We start from the raw sequence: 21,757 nt of genomic DNA, 5'->3' as shown, positions 1-21,757 counted from the left end.
TTCCAGCCAATCACAATCCAGCACATTCACTGCAAAGGCACACCAACTTCTAGAAGTGGCACTTCCACACTAGACACATTAAAGCTGCACACATCATCGGGCAGCATTCAATCTCACGAGTTCGCACATACCAAACTCGAGCTTGCACTCCCCACGCATCAGGAATTACCATGGACACAGATTCCCCATGCATTCGTATGGGAGGGCAAGCCAACCTTACCACAAGCACGCACTTTACCCTGGGACACAGTAGTAAAGTGCGCAGAAACCAAAATTCACTAACACCAGGTCACAATTAAAAGCAAAAAGTTCAGGGGTGAACCTGCCAGAAGAGCCAAGTCCAACAATACCCCATGGGCTTGGCATAGGACTGAGGTCAGTATGCCCCTATCGCGTATATTAAACTTGATTACTATGTACCAGCTAGCTCAGAGACCACTAGAAACTTCTTGAAGACAAGAAGGGAATAGCTTCTGGCAACCACATAACATAAAACCCTGCTCCCTCAGAATCGTGGAAATAATATGCTACTTTTCATTCAGTCACTCATCTTAGATAAGTACATAGAAGAAACAGTTGGGTGTATTTACAATAAAATTTATTGCACAGTTGTTATTCTAGTACTGGTTATATGTGTTGCGACAAATGTTGGAGAGCAGCAGAGAAATATGGCCAGCAGTGCAGGTAAATAAAAATGCATTGTATAGTTTTACCATTTTGCAATAGTAATGAACACATACATGAAATACGGAATGCATTAAGATAAAACCTATACGCCTATGATGGCTAACTAGATGTGCCTAAGTGTGCATTGAAATGACAGCTTGGTCACACTTATAAAATCCTGTATTTCTGATGTAGAATTAAAAGCAATTCATTCGCTTGAAGGCCTTGTTACATTCAGAATATCAAAGAGGTTTCCTGCTATTATGTGTTAGCTAATGCTTTAATAAATTATTTTTTAATGAATGCCATATATTCAGAACTCCTACATGGCTTCTCCATAGTATGGTTTTTCCCGAGTCCTATCTGCTGACCCCTTGAGGAGAAGGCATCAGATGGGTTTTCCGATGTAGAGATAGACAATTCTTTCGTCTAAAAGCCTTTTCACATTCAGTACATTGATATGGTTTCTCAACAGAATGGGATTTCTGGTGCCTTATTAAAAGAATTCTTTGTTTATAGGCCATATTACATTCCGAGCACTTAAATGGTTTCTCACCAGTATGCGTTCGATAATGAATTGATAAAAACGGTTTTAGCTTGAAAGCTCGATCACATTCTGTACATTTATATGGTTTCTCACCAGTATGGGTTCTCTGATGATGTGAAAAATCACCCTTTTGCCTGTAAGCCTTGTCACATACTGTACATTTATATGGTTTCTCCCCAGTATGTGTTCGTTCATGCACTGATAACTGATGCTTTGTACGGAATGCTCTGTCACATTCAGAACATTTAAATGGTTTCTCTCCAGTATGTATTCGCTCATGCACTGATAAATGATACTTTTGTTTAAATGCCTTTTCACATTCAGAACATTTATATAGCTTCTCACCAGTGTGAATGATCTGGTGCTTTAATAAATGAATCTTTTGCCTGAAAGCCTTGTTGCATTCAGAACATACATATGGTTTCTCACCAGTATGTGTTCGGACATGAATTGATAAAAGCTCTTTTAGCCTGAAAGCGTGGTCACATTCAGAACATATATATGGTTTCTCACCAGTGTGATTTCGCTGATGGATTAATAATCCTTCCTTTGTTATGTATGCAGAGTCACATTCTGAACATTTATGTGGCCTCTCACAGGTGTGCATGTTCTGGTGTATTAATAAAGCCTTCCTTTGCCTGAAAGCCTTTCTGCATTCAGAACATCCATATGGTTTCTCACCAGTATGTGTTCGCCAATGAATTAATAAACATTCTTTTACACGGAAAGCTTTGTCACATTCAGTACATTTATATGGTTTCTCACCAGTATGTGATCGCTGATGGATTAATAAACCTTGTTTTCTTTTGAATGTCCTGTCACATTCTGAACATTTATACGGCTTCTCACCAGTGTGACTTCTCTGATGGACCAATAAACTGTAATTTGTAGCGAAAGCCATGTCACATCAGAACATTTACGTGATTTTTCAGGTGGACTCTTGGTTCTGCCTGTATATTACCAGTATTGTTGAATTCAGAACATATACAAACTTCCTGAACTGTGTTTCTCATATCCTAAGATATTCATCTCCAACCAATAAAACTCTTGAATATTTCATCGCATTTATATCACCTCCTCTATTAATGTCCTTATTTATCAGTATTTTGATGTTCTGGTTAATCTCTTTACATGGAAGGTGTAGTCATTCAGTACATTTATGTAGCCTTTCACATGCATTCCAGCTAACAGACTCACAATCCCCTCCAGGTAAAGTGCAGGTATAAACATACTTATACCAGCTCTTTAGTGTGCTGTGCCAGTGGGTGTCAGGAAGAGATTCTTTGCATTGAAAACCGTTTTCACAATCATGAGAAATGAGTTTGATTTTTCGTAGATGAAAATCTTCAGTTGTTTCGCTCTTATTTTTTCAGACTTGGTATCTCCTCGGTGGGGCTCTAATGTCTGATGTCTGAGAAGCCTCTCCTTTGACTCTTGATTTAATCGAAAGGAATTTCCTCGACAGTGTTCTTATATAGAGGTGTACAGAGGAGTTCCTTCTAAACATTTAATGTTCTTTTTTCTTTCTTTCTGTGTTTCAATCACCTGTCAGACTGAAAAAAGAATTCCAGAATTAGTGTTGTATGAGAACAAAATAAGGAAATACCAAACAATAATCTAACACTATGGGTCTGAGTTCGGTGGATTGATGTCCGGATTCCCAGTAGGATCCCGGCCAAAAACACAATGGTGGTGTAGTGTAGTTCAAATATTGCCAATAGGCTCTGCGCTTTAGAATAATATATACTATAGATTTGACGTAGGACTGAGGTCGACTGGTCTCTATCGAATATACTAAACTTAATAGTGAGTTCCAGATAGCTCAGAGGTCACTAGAAACGTTCTCGAATACACACAAAGGGATTCGTTTCTGACAACTGCATGACCATGACAACTTTGTTTCCCCAAGAATAAACGTATCTTCAGAGTCGTGGAAACAATAAATAAATATTTTACTCAATCGTGCATGATTAGTTTCAACAGAGGTGCAAAGAAATAGAGAGATGGGCGTTTTCAATAAAAGGATTTATTTAACAGTCTTCTTTCTCAAGCAAGTAAAGTGAACTGCTACAATCTTAGTGCAGGCTGCAAAGTATAACGTGTGCAGCGAGAATAGTATTATAAAATAATACAGTAAAAGCATTGTATGGTTTCTAAGCCATATATAAGTACATACATAAATACACAGGCTAAAATACTCAACTAGTGCTAGCTAAAATACGCCTACCCCAATGTACCTAACCTAAGTCTAGTACGCAGGAGGGAGTAAGTATTTGTGTAGCATAGGTTTGGTTTTCTTTGCCAATAATCTACCCAAGATTTCTCTTAGGGTCTAATCAGCTCCATACCTTAGTTTAGAATGAAGGAGGTCTGGTATCTCTTTCTGGGGGCTTGATTTCCCAACACCCTGAGAGGGTAGATTGGAAACACTGGAGCTGGATTCTCGCAGAGAGAAATGCAGCCTCTCGATCAATGCCTCAGCTGGAGGGTCGGCTTCCTTCGGCACTAGCTGTAGCGAGCTGCGTCGGGAAAGTAGATAGTCAAGCTGCTCCGAACCACCGTGTCTTGCTAGAGCAAGTAAAGGCATATTTACACATTGAAGTGCCTAGTTTGACATAAAGTCGGGCATGATAACGTCAGAAAAGAACCCCAAGGGAATAGTAGTTCTTTGTAAAGTCCATGAGTTCTTGGAGAAATCAATATTCAAGCAGATTTTCCAAGAAATCGTTGTGACGTTTTGGTACGGGTGGAAGTAGCCATGCCTGTATTTGGACTGCACGAGCTAGGTCTAAATATGGGTATGATTTCCATGCCTATATTAGGGCAAAGTGAATTGTACCTATATAAGGGCATAACTCGGGAAATTTCGCTCGGATCCTACAACGCCATACAACACCCACTCCACTTTATTATGTTAGACATTACGAAGTTCTAAGCACATAAAACATATCTAAAGCATGTATTAAAAAAAACCTGCTTGAATATAGAGAAATGCATTCATAATGGGTTGTACCTAAAAAGAGCATTTGTGTTGTACACATTTTAAAAGCAATGTTTTCATTCAAAGCATATAGTATGATATTGGAAATACTATCCGAATGAATCATGAAAAATACATTTATGAAATACAGAAGGAAAAAAAATCAAGACCATTCTATGGCAGATTATATAAACTGTTTGTATTAGGACAAGGTCAAATATTGTCTCTAGGAAGTATTCAAAGAATTCTTGTTCTCTAGGAATAATTCTACTTTAAGCAGAGTACTTTGTGCCAAAAAAAAAAGTTTAATTTTGGAAAAAAGTCAAATTGTAGAAAAATAGAGTTCCAAAGTTAAAGGCTTGTTTTGAAAAGTGAAGGTCGAATACAGAGTCCCATAGAACACTGTGTGCTAACTTCTAAAGTCAGTCTCATTGTTTGGAGAAAACATCAAATCTTCTAAGTTTGTAAAGAATTTGTCTACTACAGTAGGTGAAAGTTGGACTACCTTATTAAGTAGATAGATTGCACAAAAATGAGAAGCATCGCCGTCAGCAGCATTAGCAATGTTCGAAAGAGATGGTACCTGTGTGCCTTTCACCGTCAGCAGTTTGCATCTGTGAGACCTCAATGAATGCCGTCATCAGGATTGGTAGCCGCTGGGGACAACACAATGCATGAGCCATTACCGATCCAAGCAAAGTATCAACATCCGTTGGCAGGACTGATGGGAGTGTCAGACAGATGTCTAACACGGATTCTTCTCCACACAGGCATCGTAGAACAGGTAAAATGCAATCTTGCCAGATTGGTCGGAATGATAGAAACCGCGTGGTATTCAGATCTCTTAAACGAGCCAAGCCCAGAATCTGTATCATGCGCTCTCTACATCACAAGTAGAGTGTTCTCTAAGGTAATCTGGGTGTTGCTGGTGGCTTGACGTGCCATATCGGAGCAGGAGGAACAAAAATAGTATTCTTGCTACGAGTCCCAAAATGAGAGGCAGGCCGCCGAACACAGAGTGCACGAAGTTTGGAAATATGCAGAGGACTTCTTCAAATGGTGCTAAAAGTCCAGAAAAAACTGTCTAAATACATGAACAATACCACTGGTATCGGACATCTTTAAGATATGTCCTAACTTAGAAATGGTTACAGGTGTGATAAGAACTCTATGATAGATTAAAAAAAGGGATTGGGTAATGCGTGCAGCAGCAGAAACCTTAAATAGTTTGGACCATAAGCGATCCCAAACATCAACATCAAAAGAAACATTCAAATCAGTTTCCCAAGCAACTTCAACAGACGATTTAAGCCTAGCAATAACATTAGATAACAACAGTTTATATACAAAGGCTGCTTTAGGTTGATGAATAGAAAATAATGGATAAAGTGGAGTTGAGGGAGAAAAAGGGGGGAAAAATATCAGGTATAGAAAAGGTTGATAAGTGAGATCGTATGGCAGCTGTAATAATTGTAAACTCAGCCAAACAGGACAAGGGCAATTGATATACATTTTGCAGTTCATGGAAAGGAAGGATAGTTATTAGAAAAAAAATTGATGTACAAAAGAAATACCCTTTTCTTTCCAATGTTTGTAATAGAAAGACTTGCCCTTATATCTTAGAAACTTATTGTACCATACAATGGATGAAAAAAACATTGGAGGGGAGTTAAACCCTTAGAAAAAGTATCATGAAGTAGCGTTTGGGAATACTTTAGAACCGGGTGTTTAGTCAAAAAAGTTTTACGTTTCTAAGTTTTCACCATGATCTTCTACGCTTTGTTGGTCTTGCTCTGTTGATTCCGGTAAACTCAGACATCAATTATATGAATGCCCTTCTGTTCTATCCTTTTGGAATTCTATTTGGAATATATGCATGCGAATGTTTCACTGTTCCTCTTCTTTATCATTTTTGAATGTGTTTTTAGGCTCTGTTTCAGATGATATAGATATTACCCCTTCTACTGCTAGGTTACTTGATCTTTTCATTGCTATTGCGTTTAAAGTGATTTTATCCTGTTGGAAAGACAACTCCAAATTCTATGTCAGGAAGCGGAGGCGAGGATTTTGCTAGTCCTTTCTCCATTATATTGGACAGCAAGTTAGAAGTAAGAAAAAACAATAAACCATAGACTACCCAAACCAACATGGCAGCGGTAGTCATGGTAACATATCAACCAATCAGAGTCCAACAGTCAGCATAAAGGGAATCCCAGCTGTTAGTCCTTCCTCTTTCTCCATTGCTGCCTCGGCAAGATAAGTCACGTTTTACTTCAGCTTGATCTTTGTCGTGGCAGTTTTGATTTTGAGTGTAGACAGCTTTGTTTGGATGTCTTTTGATTTGCCTTCGCCTTTGTTGTAGGCTGTGTTATTGTGTATTTAACGCGGTAGGCTTTCAGCCCGAGCGTTTCTCCTTCGCGCGTGCGCTGTCTTGGTGTCGGCTTCTGACGCCGACCAGCTGTTCTCCTCAGCGCTCTTCGCGCTTGAGTAGAAACGCGCTGAGGCTTTGCGCTTCATTTGTTTTTTGCCTCTTCCCTCACACTGACGCCGTTTTTTGACGGCAAGAATTATTTTCTGACTGGATTTTTATAAATTTCAATTTATTTTCAGTCAGAATTTTTGTGTTTCAGGCTTTTTATTGGTGTTAGCCTGTGGGGTACCTGTGTGAAGGGTTTCCCCTTATATATAGTTGGGGTGTTTGTTTATGGGTACCAGTTTTTCTGCTAAAATGCAGTCCGGTCCTTCTACTGTTGAGGTGGTGGCTCCTAATGATCAGCCACAACTGACCCCTTCGCACCCTCCTGCAGAGGTGGACAGGCTTCTCTCTTCTGCGATAGCTCAAGCTCTGGCACCTCTGCAGGACAGTGTAAATAGACTGTCAGACCATGTTTTCAAGACTGATACAGGTGTTTTTGGGGACAGTGGGGCAGGGCCCAGTGATGTTCCTTGTGCTCTACCACGTACGGCCAGGAAGCGTGACGCGGGGCACCTGGAGGGCTTCAGTAAATTATCTGAGGTCTTTCGTAAGAGTGCGCGCACGCTTAGAAGCGCACCCTACCGGGGGACGACTCGCCCGGAGAGACTGGTGGTTTTGCCACCCAGGACCTTTACCCGGAGGAAGGGTTCCCCATCGAGGGAGATGATGAAGAGGACGAGTACGTAGATGAGGATGAGGACGCTTCCTCAGAGGATTTTTCTGATGTGAGCAGGTCTTGGCGCCCAAAACCCAGTGCTCCTAGTCTTACGGAGGGTGATCTGGTGCCTCCTAATATGTTCGACCCATCTACTATTGTTAGGCCCAGGTCATCAGAGTGGTTTCCTGAGCAGTCTACAGCTGATTATGTCGCAGCTAAGCTTCGACAGTCTTTACCTCAGGATGTACGCCTTCGCCTGCGTTCTGAGTGCCCACGCCCTTCCCTTCAGGGTGGCATGCACCCCTGAGATTGATCCCAAGTTGTGTACCTTCTTTGCCAAGTATATCAAGGACCCTAAAAGGGGTATAGATAGGTCCTGGAAAGCCTGTCAAGATAAGCTTTTGGATGTCGTGGGTCCTCAGACAAAAATAATTGAATTGGCCCAACGTTCTAAAGAGTCAGGCTTACCGATGTCGGTTGATGACGTTGCTGGTTGGTCGCAACGGGCAATGTGCCTTCTTGGCAATGCCAACTGTGCGCTTTCGGCGGAGCGTCGACGATCCTTGCTACTTAAGATTTATCCAAAGCTAGGAGAGTTGTCGTCTTCTGAGGCGGGCCCGATTGCGCAGGGTGCTTTGTTTGGAGACCCCTTGGTGAAAGAGTTGGGGAAGTTTGTTGCTACCTTTTCTGCCCTGGACAAAGCTCAGGCTTCTATGAAGAAGTTTTTTCCCAAAAAGGTTTTTGGCGGGGCCGGCAGAGACAGGGGTCGCTCTTCCGGCCGTCAAGTCCAGCATTCCCCAACAGAGGCCAATCCAGAAGAAATAACGGCTGGAATGATGGACGTCAGGGTACCTTTTACCCTTTCCGAGGAGGCAGAGGCCAAGGCAGGGGACGTGGTGGAAACCAGTCCAACTCCAGAGGATTTAATGGTAAGATTTTGTATCATCTCTCTGGTTCATATGGAGGGGAAGGTTAGCGTTGTTTCCCCAGGCCTGGTCGTCGATTACTTCAGATCCTTGGGTTCTAGAGACTGTTCAGGGGTTTCACATCGAATTTTACGGTTCCCCCGTTCAACTCTCTCGTCCTCTAGTTTTTTCTGTCACAGAACAAGAGCTTATAGATTTGGGGGTTCGGGCGATGTTACAAAAAGGCGCCATCATCCCCTCGGTGCTCCACCCAAACGGCTTCCTCAGCAACAAATTCCTTGTGGAAAAGAAGGGCAAGGGGTTCAGACCGGTAATCAACCTCCGCTCCTTCAACGAATGGCTGATTTACAGACATTTCAAGATGGAGGGCATCCATCTTTTGAGAGACCTTCTGTTGCAAAACGATTGGTTGGTTCGCTTGGATCTGAAGGATGCTTATCTTTCAGTTCCAATCTATCCTCCTCATGGTCGGTTCCTCCAATTTCTGTGGAAGGATCAGGTTTACGAATTTCGTACGCTCCCCTTTGGTCTTTCCTCAGCACCTTGGTGCTTTAGCAAACTCCTGCGCCCGGTGGTAGAACATCTCCGTACACTGGGGATTCGTCTAATAGTTTACCTGGACGACATTCTTTTAATGAGTCAGTCCAAGGATCTCCTTCTTCACCATCTTCAGGTTACAATAACCCTTCTTCAGTCTCTGGGTTTCATCATCAATGCCCAGAAGTCGGATCTCATTCCTCGTCAGGAAATGACTTTCCATGGCTTTCTGATCATAACTACGGATGCAACGCTTCATCTTCCTTCCGAAAAGATCTCCAAGATCAAGAAGGAGATTCGCAAGGTTCTCCGACGGGATCGAATATCCCTCCGCCAATTGGCCAGGATTGTGGGCTTACTGTCTTCATCGATCCAGGCCATTTTTCCAGTCCCTCTTCATTACAGGGCTCTTCAGAGACTGAAAGCGTTTCACCTTCGCAAGGGTCTCACTGACTCGGAACTGATTTCCTTAAATCTGGAAGCCCAGTCGGAACTTCTTTGGTGGTTCGATCACATGGATGCTTGGAACGGAAAGGCGATTTTCGGTTCCCGTCCGGATCTTGTGATCGAGTCAGATGCCAGTCGCCAGGGTTGGGGTGCCCGTTGCGGCTCCCTCTCGGTGGGCGGCAGGTGGACGGAGGAGGAACTTCACCTCCACATCAATTGTTTGGAGCTCCTTGCGGGTTCGTTCGCAATCCGCTCTTTCACCTCGACCAAGGTTTCGTGTTGTGTTCTTTGGACAACACGACTGCGGTCAGTTACATCAATCGGTTGGGCGGCACTCATTCCAAGGTCCTAGCGGATCTTGCGAAAGACTTCTGGAACTATTGCCTTCTTCGCCAGATTTCTGTCACGGCGGAGTATCTCCCAGGCGATTTGAACATGGTAGCGGATTGGCAGTCCAGGAATTTTCGAGATGCCAGCGATTGGAGGCTGGATCATTCGGTATTCCTGAGAATTTCGGACCTTTGGGGTCTTCCAGTGATGGACTTATTTGCGTCCAGGTGGAACGCCCACCTTCCCAGCTTCTACAGCTGGAAATGTGATCTGGGTGCGGAAGCAGTGGATGCTTTCCTACAGGACTGGTCCCAGTTTCCAGCTTATGCGTTTCCTCCCTTCCTTTTCTTTCAGAGGGTGGTGGCTCAGGTCCGCAGACAGAGAGCTTCTCTGATTCTGATCACGCCAATCTGGAAAGCTCAATGCTGGTTTCCTTCTCTTCTGGAGCTGTCCTGGGACAAACCTCTTTGGCTACCGTCGTTCGATCACATTCTGACGGATCCTTTGGGTCACCCGCATCCTCTGGTTCTCCAGGGCCATCTACATCTCATGGCATGGAGGATTTCAGGGGACGTTGGTCTTGTGACTCGCTTTTGAGAGACGCTGAGCTCCTCATTCGAGGAGCCTGGGCCCCTAACACCACTAAACGTTATAGATCAGCATGGAACAGATGGGTTTGTTGGTGTGTGGCAAAACACCTGGATCCCATGGGCTCTTCTGTCACTGATGTGATTAACTTCCTCGCTGATCTTTTCAAAAAGAAATTGGCATACAGCACCATTAACTCTTTCAGGTCGGCAATCTCTGCTGGTCATACCCTTGTTGATGGCTCTCCGGTGGGTGAGCATCCTTGGGTTTGTAAACTCCTTAAAGGTATTCGCCTTTCGCGCCCCCCAGAGCCCCGTTTTTCGGGATTATGGGATGTTAATGTGGTTTTGAATTTTCTTAAGTCCTGGCAGGATAATCAGTACCTTTCCCGCAAGGAACTTTCAGCCAAATTAGCGATTCTTCTCTGCCTGATTTCATGTAAGCGTGCTTCAGATGTTCGTGCTCTGGATATCTCAGCCAGGGTTTTTACCCCAGAAGGGGTTACGTTTACTGTTTCAAGAAGAACTAAATGTAATACCAGGTCAGTAACTTACCCGGCTTTCCCAGATTCGCCAAAGCTCTGTGTTGTTCGTTGCCTCAAAACATATGAGGATGTTACTCTTGAGTTCCGCCCTCCGGGCGAGAGACAACTGCTTATTGCGGTTAAAAAACCTTTCAAGGCAGTTTCCTCTCCCACCATTGCCAGATGGGTCAGGTGGATTATGTCAGAAGCTGGAATTAACATCACTGACTTCGGGGCACATTCCACTAGAGGTGCAATGGCTTCTAAGGCTGTACAGGTTGGTGGACGCTTGGAAGATATCATGAATGCAGCGGATTGGTCCTCGGATTCAACTTTTAAAAAGTTCTACTTTAAGCCAATCCATGAGGCTGCATCGTTGGTGGTGAGTAAGCTTTGAACAAGCAAAATCCTCGCCTCCGCTTCCTGACATAGAATGAGAAATTTTCTAGTTATCACAAAGGAAAGTTTCAATTCTATTAAGGAGGCGGAGGCGAGGATTTTCCCACCCAGGCTTTATCGAGCCTTCCCTCCCGAGACTGGACTATGATGATTTTACTTCGTCTAAGGGAAGTATCTTTTTTCCTATGTATTAATGTTCTCATTGATAAACTGTGCAATGATGTTTATTTTCTCTTTGCAATTCGTTCTTTTTACTCCATTGCAATGTTCTTGACTTGTTCGACATTGTTCTTGACACGATATTATTATTATTGTTTCTCTTCCCTAGGCTCCGATCAAAAAGCGGACTAGTGGATGGATAACTTCTTTCCTGCGGCAGCACCCAAGAAAGAGGAAGGACTAACAGCTGGGATTCCCTTTATGCTGACTGTTGGACTCTGATTGTTTGATATGTTACCATGACTACCTCTGCCATGTTGGTTTGGGTAGTCTATGGTTTATTGTTTTTTCTTACTTCTAACTTGCTGTCCAATAAAATGGAGAAAGGACTAGCAAAATCCTCGCCTCCGCCTCCTTAATAGAATTGAAACTTTCCTTTGTGATAACTAGGAAATTTCTCATTATCTGTTATTACTTGGTGAAACGTCATCTGTGATGAACATAGGATTGCTGTCACCTCCTCTTCTTCAGTTTCCCTTAAAATCAAATCTGATCTCTTTTGGCTCCCTTTGGTTTCTTATCTCTCGTCTAATTCACCTGTATGATTTCCTATTCCGCTCTTTCCTAGCATATATTCTCATTACCCTTGGTTTCTTTCTCTCTCTCTCTCCTCCTTTACCCCTATCCCTCCTCCTCCTTCCCTTTCTTCTATTTCTTTCTTTTTCTCTCCTCTTCCCTTGTTTTTTACCCTTCACTTTTCGTTCATTCTTTGCCTTTTGTTTATTATGATGTTTATTGATATTACTGTATGATTTGGCTTGGTCTTTGTTGTAGGAGAGTAGGGTCTGCAATCCTATGATCACCCGGACTTTTTGCCTTTGTTTCACTGGTTTACGACTTTCTCGGGCTGTGGGCCTGCTAATCAGACCCACAGCCTAGCTGTTCTCTCACTAAATTGATGCGTGTACCTTAGGTGCATTACCCAATTGGAACTGGGCCACCTTGTCAGACCCTGTAACTCAGGGCATCGGTGTACCCTGGGCCTACCGGGGGCTGAAGCAAGTATTATGCCACCCCCAAATGGCCATCTAAATCTGACACAACTGGCTGCACGACAGCTGGGGCAACGTAGCATACTCGCTCGTTGCTTTAGGTATAGTATCCCTATATCTAACCTCACAATGGACACCCGGGTTCCTATCAGTCACTCCTATGGCAGGCCTTGACAATCCTGAAGGCAGAGTGCATGGAACCGTGTGAATTGGGCTCTGGCACGAGCCGAGTCCGGTTGCAGCTTGCGGAACCAAGACCCAATAGCTGTTCCATGATAACGCGTATCATATCGGTAACTTCGGTATAGCGTTATCAAGACATGTCGAGTAAGGTGTCATACGAATCGGGATGCTGCCCCCTCACCAATTCTGGCGACGAGGTTAGCATTCCGCCCTTCTAGAGGGACACGACATGTACGTAACTGTGAACCCCGGTTAAAAGTTAACTAAAGCCTCAGCTCCACAAAATGGATGCTGCCACCACAGACACGAGTCTGACCTCCTGCTGCTGGGAGTCCTTCCAGCGAGGAGAGCTTGGACAAAGGGTTTCCTGTCGAGGGCGGTGTTCGCACCGTCCCAGACAGGGTTTGTGTATTCTGGGTAGGTAGGGCTTTGCGAGAAGGTGACTGCGGAGTGGCACCCCGGTGCTCACTACGCATCTGCCGGTTAGAACCAGTTCCAGGGGCGCGCAGCCCCTGACCTGGGGAAAGTCCGGCAGGGAAGAGGGGTATAACTACCCCCCTTCCTGGTCCCACCCCTAGGGCAGGACCTAGTCATGTACCCACCCCTTTCTTTAGGATAAAGGCCGGAGCGGGGACCCTTCCAAATTAGATCATCTTTGAATCAAGAACTACTTTCTACGAAAGGACATTCGAGACTCTTCTCAAGATTTCTCCCTTGTGGCTAAGGAGTAGTCACCCTGCATCTGCAGGCACCATCTAAGAACTCTGCGGTTTGCTACAAGTCCTTCCTCAGGAATCCGACGACCCAGCTCGACGAGAACCGACTTCCCTGGCACCTCTGACCTCTACCCACATCGTCAGCTCAGCTGATATCTGTGGGTGCGACGAGACCTCGAGGGACCGGCCATCATCAAAACCTGCACGCTTTCTTAATCCAGCACGACCACTGAAGGAATCCTCTGGTGAGTGCTCTGGGGTCCGAGAAGCCCCGATCCTGAGCAGCTCCAGCACCTAAGTGCAGCCTCCCAGCATCTCCACGATCTGCGTGGGGCCCTTCTGCTCGCCGCTCAGCACGTTGTCCGATCACTAGCCGCTGGCTTGTGATCTCCTTGACGACATCCGACAACCAACGCTGCTGGTCTAGTTGCTCCAGACCGGCCTTTGCTCCCTTTACGAGAGGAGCACCCCGGACCCTCCTGGTCCACTCAAGACGCCATTTTAGGCCCACCCCATGGCCCTGAAATCTGCCAAGGCTTGTTGCCCCAATCCTGGGCCCAGCGACGCCGACAGCATCAACCTTCGTGGGACAGCTCGCACCTCCATCCTGGTCGCCGACAACGCCTCCTGGTCCGTGAGACTGCAGAGCCTAGCGTCGCCCACTCACCTAGTCGAGGTGACGGCCATCCGGTGCCTTCCTGGTACCCTCTGACTACTGGCTAGTAGTACGAACTTGGTCCCCTCTGCTTTCAGGTATCAACGATCTCTGATCCAGGCTTGGATCTCTACGAACTATTCTTCACTGGTCGCCGGCCAGCAACTCCTTCCGGCTCCAGGCTCGTCAGCGAAGACCCCCGACGCCTGTAAGACTTGTGCAGCCGCAGCCCTTGTGGCTAGGTAACTCCGGCATTTCGGTGCCCGCATAGCCTCCTTACTTAAGGGTCCTGAGTCCCTCGCTTCCGACTTGCCTTATCGGGTCCGCCCGAGACCACTGAACTATCCGTGCCCTCGGGCACTTGTATTGATTGTGCACTTGAAGTATTTTCCTAAGAGTTTTGTTCTGTGCTTAGTACCCTGTCCTCATAAAGAGTACAGGGCTGTTGTGATTCTAATAAATATACTGTTTATTTTCATAACACTTGTGTGGTGTCCTTTCACTTGGTGTTCAAGGGGTATGTGATGGTATAACAGCTGGCTTAACACGCCATCTAGAGTTTAGCCCGAGGACTGCTCGTATCCACGCTACTAGGATAGCTGGTCTAAGGTTGACTTACAACCAATCACCATAAGGGTCATTTGGAACGATACATAGTGATCACTAGAATAGTGAACACTGCATATCGGGCCAACTTCTCACATTTGTTAAAATCCAAATAAAAATTTCTTAAAAAAAAAAAAAAAAAAAAAGATGCCCTAACATTTCTACGAAATGTATAGGGCAGTTTGTTGATAAATGCGCATGTATCTCTGCAGAAGACCTTGCAACTTATAGTACATACATCTCTTTGGACGAGGTCAGTGGCACAGTTTTTTGTAAAAGAATGGCTTTCATTCTGCTTAAAGTACCAATTCGTATAGTAGAGATGTTCAGTGAAGGCCATAACGGTGACTCCCCGTCTTAGTTTTAGGAAACAATACTTGCATACAACAAGTGTCCCCGGCTGACACAGTTACGAGATAGGCTATTCCTGGCAACATGCCACAGCAGCTGTGATCATTCAACATAATATGGCTTCCATTAGAAAGCTGCCTAAAAATTGGCTCTATCACCGCAGCTGGAGAACCTTGCAGGTGGCAGGAAAGTTGGTCAAAGAACCATCGAAGGCCCCGTGTAAGTTAATACCCTGACATAAAAGTGTACCGCTTAGTGCGCTTTTGCAATTTGTACCGCTAAGAAATACTTCTTTTCCCCCACTCCAACATCTATGTGTATATGGTAAATCCCAGGTTGACTTGATGTATTCTTTACCCAACCTTTCATATATGCCAGCTGGTATAGGTTTCAAACTGAAAATGGAAAATTGTGACAGGCAGAGTGATTGTCCCTTGTATTTGCCATTATGTTGCAGGTTTTTCTGAAATAGTTAATGGTAATCTTTCCAGTTTCACAATGCTCAGCACTTTTTAGTCTGCACCTCTTTGAGCCAAAGTGATTTATTTATCTGTAACGTTAAATACAGAAAACGATGACGTAGTGTTGATAAGACGCCATTGCACATATCCCGAACCAAGATTTTGTAACGTCCAGCCTAAAAGCATTATAGAACGCAATTGTGACCATCCATGGTGTAGCATGAGCAAGTCCTGTTCCATTAGGTCTATGGCAGAGGATACTATGCTGTCCAAAGAATAAACTATGGATGACAGAGCCGTTAACTCATTGCCAACTACAGAGAGAGATCTCTCTAAATTAAAACAATAAATTTCTAGTATTTGTTCTGCAGTCTCTGCTTGCGTCGCTTTCCAAGCTTCATTATAAATGGCATATATACCAGCTCATATAAAACATTTATGACGCCGTTTCGCAGGGCCTTGTAAGAAGTCCATTAAATCAACGCCATCTTTAAGGAATGATAAGTGTTGTTTTACCTCTGTTAGGGTGGACTTTTGTAGCCAGTCAAGGCACAGTTTTCCTACACTGTATGTTGTCATTATCCCTGGATGTTATCTCTGGACATATCTTGGCTCTGGCCTAGTGAATGTAAACCATTGTGTCTTATTCAGGAATCTATTTTGACAATTATTCGTGTCTGTGGGCCAGATTAACCATTTCTTCCAATCAGGATCAGTTCTGTTCTTAAGTAAAATTGTTTTTACATCGACCACCCCACCCCCTCTGTAATGTTTTTACTATCAGGTGAAGGTATGAACGGTTTGTTCAAATCTTTTATCTTAGCTAGGCCAAGACTGGATGTCTGTTGGACAGTGTCGTTCAAAAACATTATTTGTTCAGGGATAATGCAGGTTCAAAATAAAGCTTCTATTCCCTGCACCTGCCAGTCTTTTGTGCCCCAGACAGTTTGTGTCTCAATGTTGTCTCTCCAAAAGTCAAAACCTAACAAGGACAGCTGGGCATAAAAGGCCGCAGAATAAATTTGCTTAGTAGTAGTCAACATACTTTTCATTCCTGTCTGAGTAAAAATTTTAAAGTAAAATGTTCCTGGATTTGAGACATTAAAACCTGAGAAGTATGGACATTTTTCATAGAATGTTTTTGAGCTACCCTTTGGTGGTGTTGGACAATGTTCCCATTGATTAGAAGTATGAACATTTCTAGGGTTTGCAGATTTGTGCAAATAATGAGGACCATAGTGATTATAACAGTAAATTTCTTCATAAGCCGATGAACCTTCTAAGTACTCATGTTTTGTAAATTTTGCAGACATCTCCAAGTCTGACATCATATTATTAACAGTCTCAAAGTCCCAATCATCAGAAAAATGTGCTGGGTGAAACAAAGTCACTCAATGAAACCTTGAATTGGTGTGAAATCTTTAACAGCTCTGCAGGACCAAAGATGTCATAATCAGTTCTGTCCCAGGCTATACCATCAGGTAAAGGAACAGCTGTGATGTTTACTGATGTCAAGCCTCTTTGTTCACGATGAGATGATTTGTGTGGCTTGATGAGTAAGTTGATGTTCTTACTTGCTGTGTCCATTTTACTATATCTTCCATTTATCAGCATTCCCAAACTTAATTCAAGAATTAGCCAATGTAGGAGAAAAAGTACACCTAGCACAATCCAAAGTTCAACCCATGGTGAAACCAGATAAGTTTTTTCCAGTAGATGGAAAAGTTTTGTTGCTTGTTCTTTAAAAGTTTTTTTTGCTGGCGTTGTTTCAGGTTCACTGGGATCCTCGGAAAACGTATTAAAGTTAATGAAACAGCCAGATGCAGTTCTGTCAATTGTAGGTATTGCATCAGAATTACTTGAAATCACTGGAGCTACTGGATCCCGTGTCATATTAGTATAGTCAGATGCTATATCATTGTAGACAGGTGTTTCTTGACAAACTGTTATTTGGGTGTCAGGAGGTACAAGTTGCATGGCTTTGTTGCTTAGTCCTTTTCAAACTGCAAATTCCTCAAAGGTGATGATTCTCTCAGTTTGAACCTCTTGGACAGTAGCCAGATTTGGTCGTCTGCTACATCTTTGGAGTCCACATGGCCTACTACTTATGATTGGCCACATGATGTGGTTTTACCAGGTCGATAGATATGAACCTGTTCTCCGTTCTTTCAGCAAGGGGCCGGCAGTAACACAGTTCTTGATCCGTGGATTGCTAGCACATGTACTGGTTGTCTGTAAGAAGGCCCAAATTCCTTCTTGTCCGTGATCTTTTCTCTGACCAGATCCCCAATTTTTGGAATCAGGCAGGCCTTGCTGGGACGGGAGGTTCCCCTTCAGTGGTCGTTGGCTTCTGCAATGTGTTGCTTTGACTTCTCCCTGTTTCATTTAATTCTACAAAACAGACAAAAGGTCTTTGATATCCAAAGGCTTTTGTTCTACCCATGAACTGTGACGATCAAGGTCCTGGACAATCATTCTAGTACCAAAAAGGATTTCATATGGCGTGTTTGCACCCAGAGAACTTCTTGGCAGATTTAGACTACGTTGGACACTTATTAGATGTTTGACCCACCCATCACCCGAGTCTAATACCCTAGCTGTTATAGATTGCTTTATGTCCCGTTTTTTTTCTCTCCAAAACAGAATTTCCCTCAGGATGGAATGGACTAGAATACCGCAATGCAACGCCCAGATTGATAATGGCCTCCTTGTAAGCTTTGGAGCTAAACGCAGGACCCTGGTCAGAATGTAGTGTGCAGACTGCGTATGTGCCGATAAAGACTCGCAAATCTTTTATAACAGTCCGGGCGTCAGCCGAGCGCTGAGGCCACATCCAAATGAATCTGTCCTAATAGTTGTGGGATCGCATTTGTCCATAGGGACGTCTGCGTGTAGATAGTCTAATGCAGTCTAACAATGGTGTCTGTACTGGGCTGGCTACACTGTAGTCGGGTATCTGGCAGTGTTCTTTGCTGCGATCTCTGTTGCAGTCATGGCAATTAATTGCAAATTCATGAATGTGGGCATTCATCCCTGACCCCAGTAAGTCTCCTTTAATTCTAGTATAGATTTAGAGATCCCTTGATGTATCAGACTCGCTCCCAAATGTGTTTCATGTATTAAAACTACTCTATGTCTCCTGTTTGGAATTACTCTATTCCCCACTCCAGGAATACGAGCAAAAGGGATGGAGTTAGCATCAATTATGGATGAATATTCAAGTGGATAGTTTAGAGGTAACACTGCGCCATAGCCTTTGCTTGTGGAATGGACAGCTAGCATTATTTTGCTATCTATTTTCGTTTTTTGAATGAGTGATGGCAGCTACGGAAGCCGTTTGCACAGCTGCCTTCGCGGCTTCATCAGCCAGTGAATTCCTTGCAACATGAAAGCCATCACGTTGATGACTGATCACGTGAGTTTTTTGTAGTTCTTTTTGTAATTGAACTACTAGTTGCCAAAGCAACGTATGCTTGATTGTGCCACCTTTTGCATCTTTGAAACCTGGGTGGGAAGGCACTGGCCTGGCTCCAATCCTACCCGAGCCCTCGGTCCCAGAAAGTCGCCCTTCGCCATCCTCACCAAAACCTATACGTTATGGTGTCCCCCAGGGGTCAGCCCTGAGCCCTTTACTTTTTAATGTGTACCTGGCCCCTCTCTTCACCTTAATTGCCAACTGGGGCATCAAAGCAATTTCCTACGCCGACGATACTTAGTTGGTGCTCCCCTACCAAGATCTGAAGAAGGAGGCCTTTAGTAATTTTAAGGGATGTCTCCGAGATGTTGCCATCTGGATGAACACAAACAAACTAAAATTAAATGCAGGGAAAACGGAGTTGATCTTTTTCGGGAAAAGCCCAGCGCCCTCACAGATCTTTGGTGGCCTACCGAAATGGGGCCTCCGCCCTCTCCTAGTACAAGTGCAAAAAATCTAGGGGTGAGGTGGGACGATGACCTCTCCTTTTCCGCCCACATTCAACAAGTAACGGCTGGCTGCCTTAAATTGCGAAATCTACGTAAATTCCTGGATTTACTGCCTGAAGACTGACGCAAACTCGTAATTCATGCCACAGTGACATCGAGGCTGGATTACGCCAATGGCCTGTACTTGGGCTTGCGGAGGTTTGCTATCCAGCGATTGCAAGTGGTGCAAAATGCGGCGGCAAGGCTTATCAAACATATACCACTCAATCAACATATCTCGCCTCATCTGCGGGAGCTGCACTGGCTCCCAGTGAAAAGCAGAATTGAGTTTAAGGCTCTGACATTTGCCTACCGTGCTTTGTAGGGCAATTGCCCACACTATCTTAAATTAAGACTCCATCGCTACAAACAGGCACGCTCCCTGTGATCAAATGCGCAAAATTTGCTCCTGGTCCCAAACGTCTCAAGAGCTCGGCTTAGAGGGAGGACATTCTCAGCCGCAACAGCCAGATTGTGGAATGCCCTACCACCCGAACTGCGCAATGTAAGCTCAGAGGTGTGTTTCAGGAAACAGCTAAAAACCTGGCTTTTTAATCACTAAACTTTTTGTGGCACTTGCTTCACGATTCCCCCCTCCCCCCACTTGCTCACAAAAGCGCCGGGACACCTCAGTGGAGGTAGCTGCTGCGCTATATAAACTTCAGTATTATTATTATTATTTTGAATCCAGTTCTGCAAGTATTCATTGTAAGATTGAAAGCAATAAAAAGAATTGCACACTATTAGTGTGGGGAATTCACGATCAGTATTTTCAAGCGCCATCTTGAATGCTTGTAGTTCAGCTCGCTGAGCTGTACAATCTGATATTGCGTTTGTGACCATAGGTCGGAATTTACCATCTCGTCAGCGACCTTTAACGATCGCGCACGTAGCACTATAAGCTTGTTTACCCATAATTGTGGATCTGTCTGTATAAATTATACATTGGGACCATTCTAGAGGCAGAATCTCAGTGGGCAGAGGACATTCTTGTTCAAATTGTAGAAATTCTTGTGTGGGTCAAAAACGTATTCACGTCTGTTGCAGCAAGAGAGTTAACCCACTGTATCCATCTTGGATGTAAAGCCTTTGCATTCGGAATGCTTGCTTTTGTCACTGCCTCTAAGGCAGAGTAACGGGGTGGAGTGCCCTTCCAATCGACAGGACTATGGTCACGATTGGTGGTCGGCTGTTCCTCTTTTACCCACTTCTATCCCCTCTCAGCAGCAGCCCGCCCCATTCACATTCGAGGACTGGCCAGGTGACCCGGGTGGATGGGAAGCCGCGGAGGAAAAAAACCCTGGCGCCTTTAACTGGGGATTCCAGCTTGACGAGATCCTCCCCATGGACGTCATCGCAGCAGGCTCCCAAAAGGTGTAGTGTAGTTCCTATATTCCCAATAGGCTCTGCGCATTGGAATAACATAAACAGAAGTGTAGACGTAGGACTGAGGTCATCTAGGTCTCTACTGACTAAGTTAGACTTAATTAGTTTTGCCAGCTAGCTCAGAGGTCACTAGAAACTTTCTCGAATGTTCAGGAAAGGGTTAATCGTCCTGATTTAGACAAGAAGGGATTAGTTTCTGTCAACCGCATAAACATGACAACTTTGCTCCCTCAGAATAAAGAGTGTATCTCTAGAGTCGTGTGGAAACAATAGACAGCTATTTCATTCAGCCAATCGTGCATGCTTAGTTCCACCAGAGTGCAGAGAAATAGAGAGACTGGCGTTTTCAATAAAAGGTGTTATTTTATTGAGCAGTATTCTTTCTCATGCAAGAGAAATGAATTGCCACAATTGCAATACTTATTATAAAGTAAAGTGCGTAGAGTAAAAGTAGTATTATGAAATAATACTGTAAAAGCATGGATATGGTTTCTTAGCCATATGATACTTTAAAATGGATAAAATATATACATACATAAAAACATTGACTATCGAACTCAACTGGTGCTTCTAAGATACGCCTACCCCAGTGTACCTGACCTAAGCCTAATACGTGGGAAGGAGTAAGTAAGTTGCAGTTTTAAGTTAAGTTAAGTTTTTGCCAAGTATCGGATTCAAGAATTCTCTCTAAAGGTTTTAATCAGCTCTGTACCTTGGTTATAGAATGAAGGAGGTCTTGTATCTCGCTTCTCAGGACTCGATCTCCCAGCAACCAGCGAGGGTGACTTGGGAACACCGGAGCTGGATTTTCTCGTTTGGAGAAAATGACAGCGTCTCTCTCAGTGCGTCAAGGGGAGGGGCGGTTTCCATCGGCTCTCATAACACCTGGGCTCCTGGGCAAGTAGAACGTCGCTCTGCTCCCAACCACTGTGTGTTTGCTTAAGGCAACGTTGGTATATTTATACATGAAAGGTGCCGGGTTTGAAGTAAGGTTGGACATAAGACGTCACCGAGAACTAACAGTTCTTTCTGGACTCTAGGAGTTCTTGTGCAAATCAAAACAAAAGCAGGGGGTTTTCCCGGGCTCCTGGAGGCTTGGTTTGTTTAAAGAACGCGTTGTGCTTTCTAGGAGTCTATGGGAGTAGCCT

At 44.1% G+C, this 21,757-nt stretch overlaps 1 protein-coding gene across 3 annotated transcripts in view; it reads right to left on the bottom strand.

The window, feature by feature from the left end:
• Positions 1 to 581: 581 nt before the first annotated feature.
• LOC147736929 (uncharacterized) overlaps positions 582 to 21,757 on the bottom strand; it is a 38,603-nt gene continuing 17,427 nt past the window's right edge. For all 3 annotated transcript variants that reach the window (XM_086953867.1, XM_086953877.1, XM_086953887.1), the window contains one exon: positions 582 to 2,766. In XM_086953867.1, coding sequence (XP_086809993.1) covers positions 1,026 to 2,114 — 1,089 coding nt within the window. In that variant the 5' untranslated portion in view covers positions 2,115 to 2,766 and the 3' untranslated portion in view covers positions 582 to 1,025. The remainder of the gene's footprint in view (positions 2,767 to 21,757) is intronic.

Source organism: Lissotriton vulgaris, chromosome 1_1, assembly GCF_964263255.1.
Source record: "Lissotriton vulgaris chromosome 1_1, aLisVul1.2, whole genome shotgun sequence".
In the NCBI taxonomy this organism is placed as follows: domain Eukaryota; kingdom Metazoa; phylum Chordata; class Amphibia; order Caudata; family Salamandridae; genus Lissotriton; species Lissotriton vulgaris.
The sequence above is the reverse complement of the archived record's forward strand: the minus strand, read 5'-3'. Positions and strand labels throughout refer to the sequence as shown.